Source organism: Miscanthus floridulus, chromosome 17 (genome assembly GCF_019320115.1).
Source record: "Miscanthus floridulus cultivar M001 chromosome 17, ASM1932011v1, whole genome shotgun sequence".
NCBI lineage: Eukaryota > Viridiplantae > Streptophyta > Magnoliopsida > Poales > Poaceae > Miscanthus > Miscanthus floridulus.
The window spans coordinates 28129470-28142448 of NC_089596.1; the positions used below are offsets into that span (position 1 = coordinate 28129470).

The following is a 12979-nucleotide window of genomic DNA, read 5'->3' on the forward strand; positions in this document are numbered from 1 at the left end:
TGTGTTAAACCCGTTTTTGATGAAATTTGGGCTCACAAGTTTGGACCAATGAGTTTTTGCATTTTTGTATGCTTTTCATTTATTGTTGTCACTGTTTGTTGTATTGTTTTAAATTTGCAATGTTTGTTTTCTCATAAGTGCCTTTGCTTGATGGCATGCATGATGTATGGAAGGAGAGCAACATGAGGTTTTCTAGAACAATCTTTTGAAGTTTCTGAGCAAACACTAGGTTAATTTAAAGCTTCGATGGAACAAACTCATACTCTGTTCCTAGCAGAAAACCGCATGCACTTTGTTGGGAATTAATTAGCCTTCGACTTTAATTCCCCACTCTTCTCAAGTTTGAAATTTATCTATGGGTATTTTCTATAAGGTCCATCTTCGGCTAAGCATGGTGAGTTTGATAAAAACTTTGCCAAGCTGCATGTCTTCTCTAAAGCTATAATCTTCATCAAATTTCTTTACCAAGTTTTAGGAGAACATATTGACAAATAAAAATTCAAATAAATTTCATGTGGAATTTAATGAAAACAAATTTGTGATCTAGATGTTGATACATTTTTAAATCAATTTCAAAGTTAGAGAAGTATGACTTATGTAAATGTTAAATTGAGCTATAGTTTGGAATATATCTATATCTGTACCTATATCTATATTTGTATCGGTATCGGTATCTATATTTATATATCTTAATTATACTTTCAATCCTCACTAGCATTCTATGTCACCATACAAGTTGTCCACATTAATTTGCAAAAAGTTGACGAAATTTTACATTATTTTTTATTGCTTGGTTCACATTTGATTTCTATAAACATGATTATTGTAGTTCTTCGGTCTAAGTGCATGACTTTTCCTTGCATGAGTGTATTTATTAGGATTCTGATATACATGGGCTCGCCTTATGCTTCTTTGTTTGTTTCAGTTTAAAACTAGGAATCAGTTTAATTTCATAGGAATCAATTTCATTTCGCAAGAAAAATGCAGGAATGGAAAAAATCATGTGTTCCTAACAAGGTCTAAAAGCCCTAAAAATGTGGGTTTTTATCGCGAGAATACCTTAAAACATATTTTCAACATAACTTTTATGTTTTAAACCCATTTTTGATGAAATTTGGGCTCACAAGTTTGGACCAATGAGTTTTTGCATTTTTGTATGCTTTTCATTTATATATTGTTGTCACTGTTTGTTGTATTGTTTTAAATTTGCAATGTTTGTTTTCTCATACGTGCCTTTGCTTGATGGCATGCATGATGTATGGAAGGAGAGCAACATGAGGTTTCCTAGAACAATCTTTTGAAGTTTCTGAGCAAACACTAGGTTAATTTAAAACTTCGATGGAACAAACTCATACTCTGTTCCTAGCAGAAAACCGCATGCACTTTGTTGGGAATTAATTAGCCTTCGACTTTAATTCCCCACTCTTCTCAAGTTTGAAATTTATCTATGGGTATTTTCTATAAGGTCGATCTTTGGCTAAGCATGGTGAGTTTGATAAAAACTTTGCTAAGCTGCATGTCTTCTCTAAAGCTATAATCTTCATCAAATGTCTTTACCAAGTTTTAGGAGAACATAATGACAAATAAAAATTCAAATAAATTTCATGTGGAATTTAATGAAAACAAATTTGTGATCTAGATGTTGATACATTTTTAAATCAATTTCAAATTTAGAGAAGTATGACTTATGTAAATGTTAAATTGAGCTATAGTTTGGAATATATCTATATCTGTACCTATATCTATATTTGTATCTGTATCGGTATCTGTATCTATATATCTTAATTATACTTTCAATCCTCACTAGCATTCTATGTCACCATACAAGTTGTCCACATCAACATCCACTAGCACATGCAATTATGTCTTCATTCAAGCTATTCATATTGTTAAGCAACATCATTCACTAACATATATTTAGTTATCGAATTCATAGTCTACATCATCCACTATCATGTATCATGATAGTTCTCCATTCATATAAGTAAATACAAGTAGTATAATTTCATCTGTGATTCCCGCAGTAACATGCGAGGTATCCTTCTAGTTGATTATATTGGAGATAAGTGTTCGTGATTAATTGAATCTTCTTTATTATGTTAGAAAATAGAAAAAAAGGTCAAGCAAAGGATGCTCGTCATGTAGGACTACAAAAACAAAATAGAAGCTCACTATTGAGTGTTATCATCTTTGTAGCCACATTGACCACACTCTGATTCAATATGACTGATATGGTCATCCTTGGAATCACACCATCTGTTCTATCGACTATACACATAACACTCAGGGATCTATTGCATAAGAAGACATTACATAGCTCACACAGCTCTTCTAGTAAGAAAAGTAGTTAAGTTACAACGGATTTGGTTCAACACAGATTTAGTTAAACTTTCAATCATCACAATGGAAGTCTACAAGTACGGTAAGTTCGATGTCTCTCATAGTCCATGCTACTCCTATGAGTTATGCCTCTTATGGGCAAACTAAGTACTAATGTGCAGTGGCAAACAGTTCAACATAAGAGGTGCCAGGCCTATCAGATACTATCAGAGCTTCATTCTAACAGACAGTCCACTAGAACCCATAGTAGCCACAAAAATGAGCTGCCAAGCTGTTATCACCCTTGGTCCCACATGTCAGCTAACGTGGTACCCTCAATACGCAAAACACAACACTAGAATGACCCCTCTCACACACGCTCCTTCTCCTACTCTCATCCCTCCTTTTATTTCTCTAGTTCTTCCTCAAGAATACTTAGAGCCCTAGCATAAGGAAAAGAAAGAGTGTTAGGTTATAGCCCTTCACGCGTACCTTCACCCGGACGGACAAAGGTACCTTCGCCAGGATGAAGGTACCTTCACCAGGGCCAAGGGAAAGCTAGGGAGCTAGTCCCACACAGGAGAGTAGAGTGAGAAGAGAGTCCCTTCCCCCTTGCCCTGGGGTTCTATTTATAGGGGAGGTGGGAGGATGCATCTTCCTCCCCACCCCATATAGTTCACGAATTTACATGAAGGTCCTCAGACCTACTAGGCACTAGGCCTTTTTACATAGAGGGGGGGGGGGTAGGCACAACCGCCCCTACCCCCAACAAAGAGGAAAGGAAGGATGGGATGTCAAGGGAAAGGATCGGAGGATGGCCCAAGCATAAGCAAACCAATGAATTAGCATCATTGCTAGGGGAGAGCAAGGAGTGCTCTCATCCCCTTACATTGGTGGTGAAGCAAGGAGGAGTCACGACATCCATCAAGATTAATCACCATATCCACCTCTTTGGCTTAAGGTAGATGAATCTCACCCTCAACCACTCATGAAACCATAGAGATCAATGTAGATAGCTCCCACTTAGCAAAAACACCACTGGTGACATAGATCGAGCTTCACTTAGGTGGGCATGGACTTCATAGTGCACCTTGCTTGATTAGCTCCAAAGGACCTTAGGAACATCGTAGAGAAACCCCGTCACCAAACCCCAACTCAATCTATACTTGGAACCCCCCCTCCGAATTTGGATTTAGAGTGCTCAAGGTGCACTGATGGACATTATTGTTTTTTCCAACACTCCTCTTGGATGCATGCAGCCTTCTTTTGCCCTTTCCATCATGACAAGGTTTGCTCTTTCAACCCATTTACCTTTGTCTTAGATTCGATCTTTCCTAGCTATGTGCTTAATGCTACTATGTACCTCTACTTTATTCTTCTCTATTCTTGTTGTCTCTCCTCTTTCCAAAGGATAATACTCCCCATAAGGGTTGGATTGAATTGGGGTTTTATAAAAAAATTTGTTGGATACAACTATATCACTTAGCCGTATTAACCTAATGTTGACAGTGTGGCTATTCTAACACACAAAATTGTTTGGCAGCCTAGGTTTTAACCCTATCTAGCATTAAAATTTCTATAAAGCAAACTACTAAACACAAATAGAAGGTTAGGAAGACTCGATATTTTTCACAAGATATTGAAGTGATGATACTCTTCACTATTTCTCGTTGGAGCACCTAAAGAATTTTTAATGAGCCCATAACATTTTTTATTGAGTATAACAATATTCCTAGTTCACCATGTTTATCTAGCATAAAAATATTCATGTTCACTTGGATGTCACAAAAATAAAATTGATTCTAGTCTAGGATAAATATATTATAACTTCATGAGAATAAACATTCTAGGTTCCTGAAATTATTCTAGGGTTTGTAGCTTCAATAGAAAAAAATGTTCAACCTTAATAAAATATAAAAAATCCTTTACTTATTTACTATGCACTAATAAATAATATTATTTTTTATGTTATTTGAATCCAATTTCCCATTAGCATAATGTCCCATTGAGAGGATAGATACAAAATCGAGAAGAATGAAAACTAAAAAAAAGAGAGAAATAAAAAATGTAAAAAGAAATGCGTGAAAATGGGCCCAAGAACGCCCGTGTGGATGCTTTCTCCTGGGCCGAACAACCCCGGACTGGGCTAAGGCCGTCCGCCCCCATCCGGCCTTCCGTTTGCCCTCGCGTGCATTCTTTTCTCTCTCTCCGACGACTGGTGTGCTACCGCCGCAGCCGTCGCCGCCGCCGCCTCCCTACACCAGGTGCCCAGGCCTTCGTCGGTCTCTTCGCCGGCGACTAGCACCCACCAGGTATTCCAACCACTTCTCTTCCCTTACTGCTGTGCGAACCGAGCACCCAAACCCTAACTTAAAGCTATTTGGCTATTTGATGACTTTCGCAATTTGGTGCATATTCAATTTTGTCCAAACAGCCTCCCCAATTTGTACGGTGGAGGCAGATATTTGATATTTCCCTCTTTAGTAGTTTGGTTCATATTTCTGTCCGTTGTTGAGTTAATTGTGTTGGTGCCTGATTGGTACGCATCAGTGTTGTTTCAGGATCTCCAGGGACCATGGATCAAGAACAAAAACTAGAAGTATCTAATGCCATGTATACTTACAAGCATCATTGTAGCATAGGAGTTGACGTCCACGAGATCTTTGTTAAGAGGAGCAGATTGCGGGTTGTTCTGTCATACATTGGCATTATTTTCCTTCTTGCGAATGTCTGCAAACCATTGCTGACAAAGGTACAATTCTCTTGTAATTGTTGGTGCGGAAAATGATCAGATACTTCCAGAAGAATCTTATTATAAGTGCTTCGTTCATGATCTTTGGTTAGTTCACTGAAATGTAGACAGACCTGGAGCCACCGAATTTCATGTCTATGTAGAACAGTTTCACAGTTTGACATTACCTTCTTTTCACATATTTATTGATACGGAATTACGGAAATGAACTTACGAGAATCATCAAGTTGTATTAATCTTTTTAATAACGTCCTTACGATTATAGGTTCGCATATATGATAAAATGCATCATAGTTTTGTTTAACTTTGTATTTTCATGACTGGTATACATAGTGGAAATTGACCTGCTTCAACATCGCAGGAGAGCCTGTCTCTTGGATCAGTTTGGAATATTGCCTTTGCTGTTCTTGTCGCCAAATGTTTGCAGTACAAACCTGTGAAGAGAGGTGAGTCCTTCATCGTAGATGTGTTTGTATAACCTTTCTACACATTGATAGTAATAGGCCATAGTTAGTTTGACTGTCAGATGCTGCATACTTCAAAATTTAAAGTTCCCTTGCCTCCTTTATTTGTGCATGAAATTGAGATTGTATTTCGTGTTGCCTTTCCCTGTTTGTGTGTGCAGAATCAGTAGTGATAATGCCAGCTTTTGGGGTTCAGCTAGAGATACATTTTTGGAGGTATGCATAATCCTTACCTGAATAATAATAGATCATGCTCCATTTTAGTCCCTTACTGTCTGTCCCATTCTCTATCTTATTGTGTATATCCACGGTCCTTGATAATTGGAGAATGGCAGCTTACTGTACTTCTTGGAGTAGGGACTGTACCATGCCATGCATTAAATAGAACTCCACACAAAAATGAAGAGAGAAAGGAGGTAGCAAAAATAAAATGACCACTTTGTCTGTTGAATATTTTCACCACCAATCATTCAAGTTGACTGTTGGAGTGCAATCTCTTTTTGAGGTCACTGCTAGTCTGCTACCCAGCAAAGTAGCAGATCAATGGTCTCATTTTCAGCAGCTCTGTGCTGAGTGCTGTATACGGACTCTTCAGTATCAGCTTACATGGGGGTGGGTCCGTTTTATTTTGACAGCAATCCATTCTCTTTCATACACTGGCAGCTCAAGATCACTGATCATGCATGATAAATGATATGCATCAAGTAGCTATTATATGTTTTAGGCTGAACTTTCCTCTAGAACCATGCTGTTGAATGAAGCCCAGTCTTATGAGCAAAACTGACCTCTTATGGGCCATGCGAATATGGGATGCATAATCTGGACTCTCTGTATGATTGGCACTAAGTATCAAATTATTTAGTTAAATAGTTTCTGAAGTATGACTTGGGCTCTGTCCGACAATTGCTAGATATTCCCTATAGCTTTAACACGATTGGTATACTGTACTGAATAGACATCATATAGGCAGAGTATCAGATTTTCTTAACAATGCACTTTCTCACTTCGCGTTAGAGAGGTGTGGGATTTACAGCTATTTCTTTTTGCTTGGGAAGGATATAGGCTGCTTGAAGCTGGTTCCAATTGTCGATTAGTTTATATTAAGAATTTTAAATTGTGATTCTTAGTGGAAGAGTTTATCATCGTTTTGTGCCCATTGGCAAGATTCTGAAGCCACTGATAAATGAGTGCGTGACACCGGTGACCTGTTACTGGAGCTTGGCTCTGCTTTTGCGTGATGAAGAGGAACTCCTGCTAGTTTTCCAGGTAAAGCTCGCACTTGTTCTCATATCTTGGTTAATTGAAAACGAATTTCAGCAATCCAATAGCAAGCTTAATCATGCAGAGATCTCGTCCTCCTGTCAAAATGCTGGTTCCAGTATGGAAAGCTCTCTGCACGTTGACAAACTCTGAACACCCAAACACTTCTCAAATTTATAACCGGGACTCTTCAGGAACATGAGGCTTTGTATAGATGTATGTATCGTCAGAAGAGGCATCTGCAGTTATAGATTCAGATAGGAACTATTGATGTTGATGGTGTGTTGATGTCATCATACTCATAGGACGTAACCAGTGCTAGGGGCATTGATTGTTAGGAGTGATTTCGGCTGGAAGTGTATACGGATTAACACTAACCATTTATGATTCCATAGTCCTGACATACCGCTACTGAATACTCGCGTTCACTGTCATGCTCTATTTTTGTTGGATATCTGAATGAGATGCCAAATATAAGCAATTGAAGTGAAACTTTGTCATGTACGGAGAGATGCAAAGTTTTGTTAAACAATATCTTTTGTCTTTGTGCCACATAAATGAGAGGCTACGAAAAGTATATGAAAATGAAATGTACAGGAGATAAACATGTGAGGTGTCTGTTCCATGCAGAGATCCAAATGCAGTCAAACATACCATACCCTATGTAGTGGAGTATCATATGCACATGCACTCCGATTCCTAACCCTGTGAGCTTGAGTTTCCGAAACAGAGCTTTTAACCACAATTAAATGCTTCGTTGACTTTATTACCAAAAAAAAAAACTGAATATTTGCGTACCGATGATCTTGTTACCAACTCACATGGATCGGCAATGAAATAAGATAGATTAATAATAAGAAAAAATTAGAAGAAACAATGACACAGGGACGGCATGGTCCTGCAGTCTGTTCAGTTTATTAGCACTTAGGATCTGCATTGTTTGCCTTAGCACTGTAGAGCCTGAGTTGTTTTAAGCTTAAATCCTGACATGGACGATGCATAATAAATGACAAACAAATCTTGCAAAACAAAAAGTGAACACAAGAAACATATTTACTCTGCCAGGAAAACCTTTTATTGCAATATTTTTCCACAAGAGGTCTACAGACAAAAAAGAGGCAAAAATACACTCTACCAGAAACGCAGCAACCACTTCTACCTCAATTATCAACCAAAGTAAGGAACATTGTCATTGGTGATGGAGCTATAGTCCGTTGAGCTCGACGCGGCGGCGGCGGCGTACACCGCCGATGACGACGACGAGGAGGCCGCAGGCCCCACGGCAGCTGCCGCCGCCGCCAAAGTTGCCGTTCTTGCCCCTACCGATGACCTGCTGCCGGCGTGCAGCCCGCGGTTGGCTGCCGAGGCCGCGAGGAGCTGGGAGGCGTGCGACGAGGGGAGCACCGTGGCCACCGCGCCCGCCGCCGGACGGCACCTGTGCTTGACGATCTCCGCCCTGACGGTGGCGAGCTCGGCCTCCAGCGCTTGCACCTGCTGCTGCAGGGCGAGGATGGCGCCCATGCAGCCGTAGACGGGGTCCCGGAGCCGCAGGTTCGCCTCGTACACCAGGCTGTTCGCCGCGTCGGCGCGCTGGCTCTCGTGCACCTCCTGATGATGCAGCAGATGCAGGTGTGCATTGTCAGTCAGCAGCTCAGCATGCAGCAGTACACAGTGTGATTGACGGTGATACATAGATTATTGCTAAAGGATCTGAGATTTAGTTGTCAACTAACTGCTGATGAGCAAAAGGGACTAGTGTGAGTCCCTGACGAAGTATGCATATATATGCCATGAACCAAGTGCTTGTTTTCAGATGAACATGGCGCCAGAAACATTTTGTATTGATTCAAGAAATTGAGTTTGTTAGGTTGATTCATTTCCCTTTTGTCCAGAAACGTGATAATTTTTAACTTGCATAACATTTGAGTTGCTGCATATATATGCGGCGCAAGTCCAGATTTTTCTTGAGAGATAAAAATGGGATCCAGACTGAGGATATTTTCAATGTGTAACAATCTCACAAATCTTTGCGAAAGACAAATCATTTGTATGTTCAACATTCGACAGCCTGTTCGGTTGGTTGGTTCGTATCGTTGCTGGTTCGTGAAGAAGTACCGCTGGCTGGTTTGTGTGAGAGAAAAATACTGTTCTGGCTGGAAATTTACGATCGTTTACGACAAGCCACAGCCAAACGAACAGGCTGACTTTGAGCTAGCATACAGAAATAACAATATAAGGGGAAAATATTCAAAATCAGTACCCTAGGCTCTTTGAAACTTGAAAATGGTACCTTGACAATTGACGTAAAACACAAGGAGTACATGATAACGGAAGAAAAAAAACTGTAGTGGTCTACTACAAATTCCAAAGAGATGGAAAAGGGGATTTATAAGGTTATGAATGTACACAGGTCGTCTGTGATTAATAAAGCCTCAAGATTTCATCAAAATTATATATTTTGTCAAGAACTACTCAGTTTGAATCACGACACTGCCAAAAAAAGGGTGTACCTCTCAGAGTAACTAAGATTTAGATCCAAATAGTCCCCTCGAAATAAAAACATTTTACTAAATTTCATGATTTAACTCCAAGAAGAAGTTGAGTATAGATCGGCCAAAACGCCATGGATCCAATTGGTGGACTTACCAGGAGCATCTTGGAGACGTTGCTGGCGCCGAAGACCTTGTGGACGGTGGCGAACTTGTGCGGCTCCAGCGGCGAGAAGTAGGGCGAGAAGGGGCACTCCTGCGCGCACCGTCGCCTGAGCAGCTTGCACGCCGCGCACGGCGTGATTGTGTTCAGCGCCGACCCTGGCCCGGCGCCTGCAACATCACCTGCCCCAGCCGGCGAGCTGCAGCTCCTCCGTGCCGCCGCCGTCATCGGCTCCGCCGCTGACTCCCTCTTGATCTTCTTCCCTAGCTCATCATAGTCAGGACATTCACTGAACACAGCATGAGATCATAGTAAGGGTAGGGTTAGATACTAGTAGGGTTAGGGTCCTAGTAACTGCTTGATGGTTTTGATGCTGGATGCTTATTGCAGTAGCAGTAGCATGCTTCATGCTTGAAGATGTAAATGAATTGAGATTGAGGAGATAATTTTCTCTAGATCGATGAATATATATAGTAGCTTTTATATTTGACTAGATGGAGTAGATGTTTTTGCGCAGAAATTGGTGTTTCTCGGATGGATCATACCCTACCTTGCACTTGCAGTGGACATGAAGAAGAAGATAGCTAGGGGAGACAGGAATGGGATTGAGGTGCTTTGGAAAAGGTGGCTTCTAGGTTTTCTGTGCTTGTGCCGCTTGAGAGTGTGCGCCTGACACAGGAGGATTATTAAAATGCGTCGGTGTTGACAAGAGATTGTGCTGCAAGATATGTAGATGTAGGTGTTCTTGCACCATTTGGAAGCTAGCCTGAGCTGTGTTGATTTTCCAGTTATAGCTTATCATGCGGCTAGCAAGACTGTATAGATGTGTGCGCGTGGAATGATGGAAGAATCTTCTGAATGTTTATTAACTGTCTTATATATGTTTGTTTTTTTATAACGAACCTTGGTCTTAGTGTTCGTTTTAATTTTTTATCTTGTTTTATCTCATGCCCTAAAAACATTATTATACATATTCTAATTTAGCATTAGCAAGAAAAAAAATTCTTCAACGGTGTTACAAATTAGGTTAGATATATATGAGTACATAATTTGCTTCAAAATATCTGAAATATGGTTCTAATAACTAAAATTTGTATGTCATGAAGATATGATTAGTAAAGGGTACAAGATTGTTTGTTACTAGAACACATAACTTGTTACAATATAATTAGATCGCCAAATTTGGCTCTTGTTACATATGCCTTTTCATATAAGCTTATACTTCCTTCGTCCCAACATCAATTAACTTCCAGAGTTTTCTGAAGTTAAAAGTTTGACTAATAAATCTATAGAAATGGACGCGGAGATATTTATAACACAAAACTAGTATTATTAGATTAGATACACCAGAAAAATTTTTTCATAGTGTATATACTTATATGATGCTATAGATGTTGGCATTTTTTTTTTCTATAAACTTCAAACTTAAATAGTTTGACTTAAGGCAAATCGAAAAGTTGATTGATTTGAGAAATGATGGAGTATAATATATCGGCACAACCAGAAACTGGCCGGCCTCCTTTTATTTTCATTATTAAAATATAATTCAGAATAAGTAACAACTCATGTGTATATATTACTAGCTATAGGCATTGTTAATTATTTTCATAGGAACAAGGCCCTAAATACACTGCCCAACATCGGGCGCATCTTTAGGGTGTTGAAGTTATTGTGGTCAATTATATATATATATATATATATATATATATATATATATATATATATATATATATATATATATATATATATATATATATATATATATATATATATATATATAGGGAGAGGCTATTCAGTAGCCGGCTACAGAATAAGTTATTCTGTAGCCACCTCCATTTACCATAATTTTATATACTAATTTACCGTAATGTCAATACATATTTATGATAGTTGGGTTACTATAACACACGGGGGATATTTACCATAACGTTATATTAAACCACTTAGTAAGGAGTTACTATAATCTCGTAAATTAACATAGTAATTATCGTAACTCAAAGTGGCTACAGAATAAGTTATTCTGTAGCCAGCTACAGGATAGTAGTTCTATATATATATATATATATATATATATATATATATATATATATATATATATATATATATATATATATATATATATATATTGGGAATCATCGCTTCATTGATTAGACAGCGTTATTACAATCAAATTGCAACACATGTTGCAAGAAGCTAGGTGGATTAGACCACACAAAAGAATCTAAACTAGAACAAGCATGTTGGGCACATAAAGTGTGCTGCAAAATTCGACTCTCGTCTAGTGTGGAGGAGTTGAAAAGAACTAAAGTTGGAGGCCATCTCCTCAACGTCATCCAGGACTGCCTTGATCTCTGACCGGTGGTGCCTTTTGTTCCACAGGGAAACCAAATCCTGGCAATCCGTCTCTACTATAATCTGCTCCCTCATACCCTGCGGTAAAAGCCTGATGCCGTCACGAAGAGCTTCCGCTTCTGCTAATAATGCTGACCCCCATGAGTCCATCCAGCGAGCTGAAGCTGCTATCAAAGTACCCGCACTCCTGCGTATCACCACCCCCGTCGCTCCGGTGTTGGAGTCCTGGTTGTATGCTCCGTCGACATTGATCTTCACCGATCCTTCCTCCGGCAAGCACCAATGTGTTGCCTGCCTTGGTGCATTCTCGGATGTTGTCTGCAAGCCACTGGCTAGCTGGTAGCAGGTATCAATCGCCCAAGCCAAAGCCTTGGTTGGATCTATAGGTACCTTTCCATGCCGACGATCATTTCTGCTTCTCCGTAAAGACCACATGCCAGCACATAATCACGCCCCTGTTGAAAGCTCTAGTTTAGTTTTAGTGAATTGATAAAATTTTAAGTGCTAACCTAATTTATGAAAGTGATCATGAGATAGGCAGCACTATTCCAAGTGATGGAGCAATGGTGAAGATCATGATGATGGTGTGGTGACCATGATAATCAAGTGCTTGGACTTGGAAAAGAAGAAAGGGAAAAATAAAAAGCTCAAGGCAAAGGTGAAACTTAATAGGAGTTTTTTGGTTTAGTGATCGAGACACTTAGCGAGTGTGATCATATTTAGGATAGATGATCGTACTATTAAGAGGGGAGCTTTTATCGGACAACTCGATCATCTAGTGCCACTAGATGTTGAAATACTTGCATTGCATTTTAGGCCTAGTGCACATTCGGTGAGAAGCGAATAACCTTTGAAAAATGTTTATGAAAAATGCTAACACACTTGCACGTGATGGTGAAACACTTGGAGTGTTAGCACATTTGCAAAAGTGGTGAAAAAGGTGAAGAAAAGAAAGCGTAGCCAGGCTTGCGTTGCTGCTCTGAGGGCACCACCATTCTCTGTCCGGTGCACCGCCACCCTTGTGGTGGTGACCGGCTGAGGAGGCCGAGTGTGAGGTGTTCGTTTGGGGGCACCGCCACCCCTAGGGCGATGCCCACCTGGACATGACAGAGCGGGGCTAGAGCTGAGGCTGGCAGCGGAAGGGGCAGTGTGCACCGCCACTGGCAGGACGGTGCACTGT

General features: G+C 39.8%; 2 protein-coding genes across 3 annotated transcripts; one reads left to right on the forward strand and one right to left on the reverse strand.

Moving 5' to 3' along the window:
- The first annotated feature begins 4495 nt into the window (after nucleotides 1-4495).
- LOC136518042 (uncharacterized) lies at nucleotides 4496-7255 on the forward strand. Of its 2 annotated transcripts, none has more exons than XM_066511696.1 (6): nucleotides 4496-4631; nucleotides 4881-5071; nucleotides 5433-5517; nucleotides 5697-5751; nucleotides 6663-6801; nucleotides 6881-7254. In XM_066511696.1, the coding sequence occupies exons 2-6, from the start codon at nucleotides 4895-4897 to the stop codon at nucleotides 6995-6997; spliced, it is 573 nt and encodes a 190-aa protein (XP_066367793.1). In that variant the 5' UTR covers nucleotides 4496-4631; nucleotides 4881-4894; the 3' UTR covers nucleotides 6998-7254. The 2 variants fall into 2 exon arrangements, with proteins under 2 accessions (XP_066367793.1, XP_066367791.1); XM_066511694.1 differs by having other exon boundaries at nucleotides 4502-4631; nucleotides 4870-5071; nucleotides 6881-7255.
- A 707-nt stretch (nucleotides 7256-7962) lies between these two features.
- Nucleotides 7963-9723, reverse strand: LOC136518931 (LOB domain-containing protein 15-like). Its single transcript, XM_066512616.1, has 2 exons — nucleotides 9442-9723; nucleotides 7963-8403 (listed from the first exon to the last, which is right to left on the reverse strand). The coding sequence occupies exons 1-2, from the start codon at nucleotides 9673-9675 to the stop codon at nucleotides 7963-7965; spliced, it is 675 nt and encodes a 224-aa protein (XP_066368713.1). The 5' UTR covers nucleotides 9676-9723.
- Nucleotides 9724-12979: the final 3256 nt, after the last annotated feature.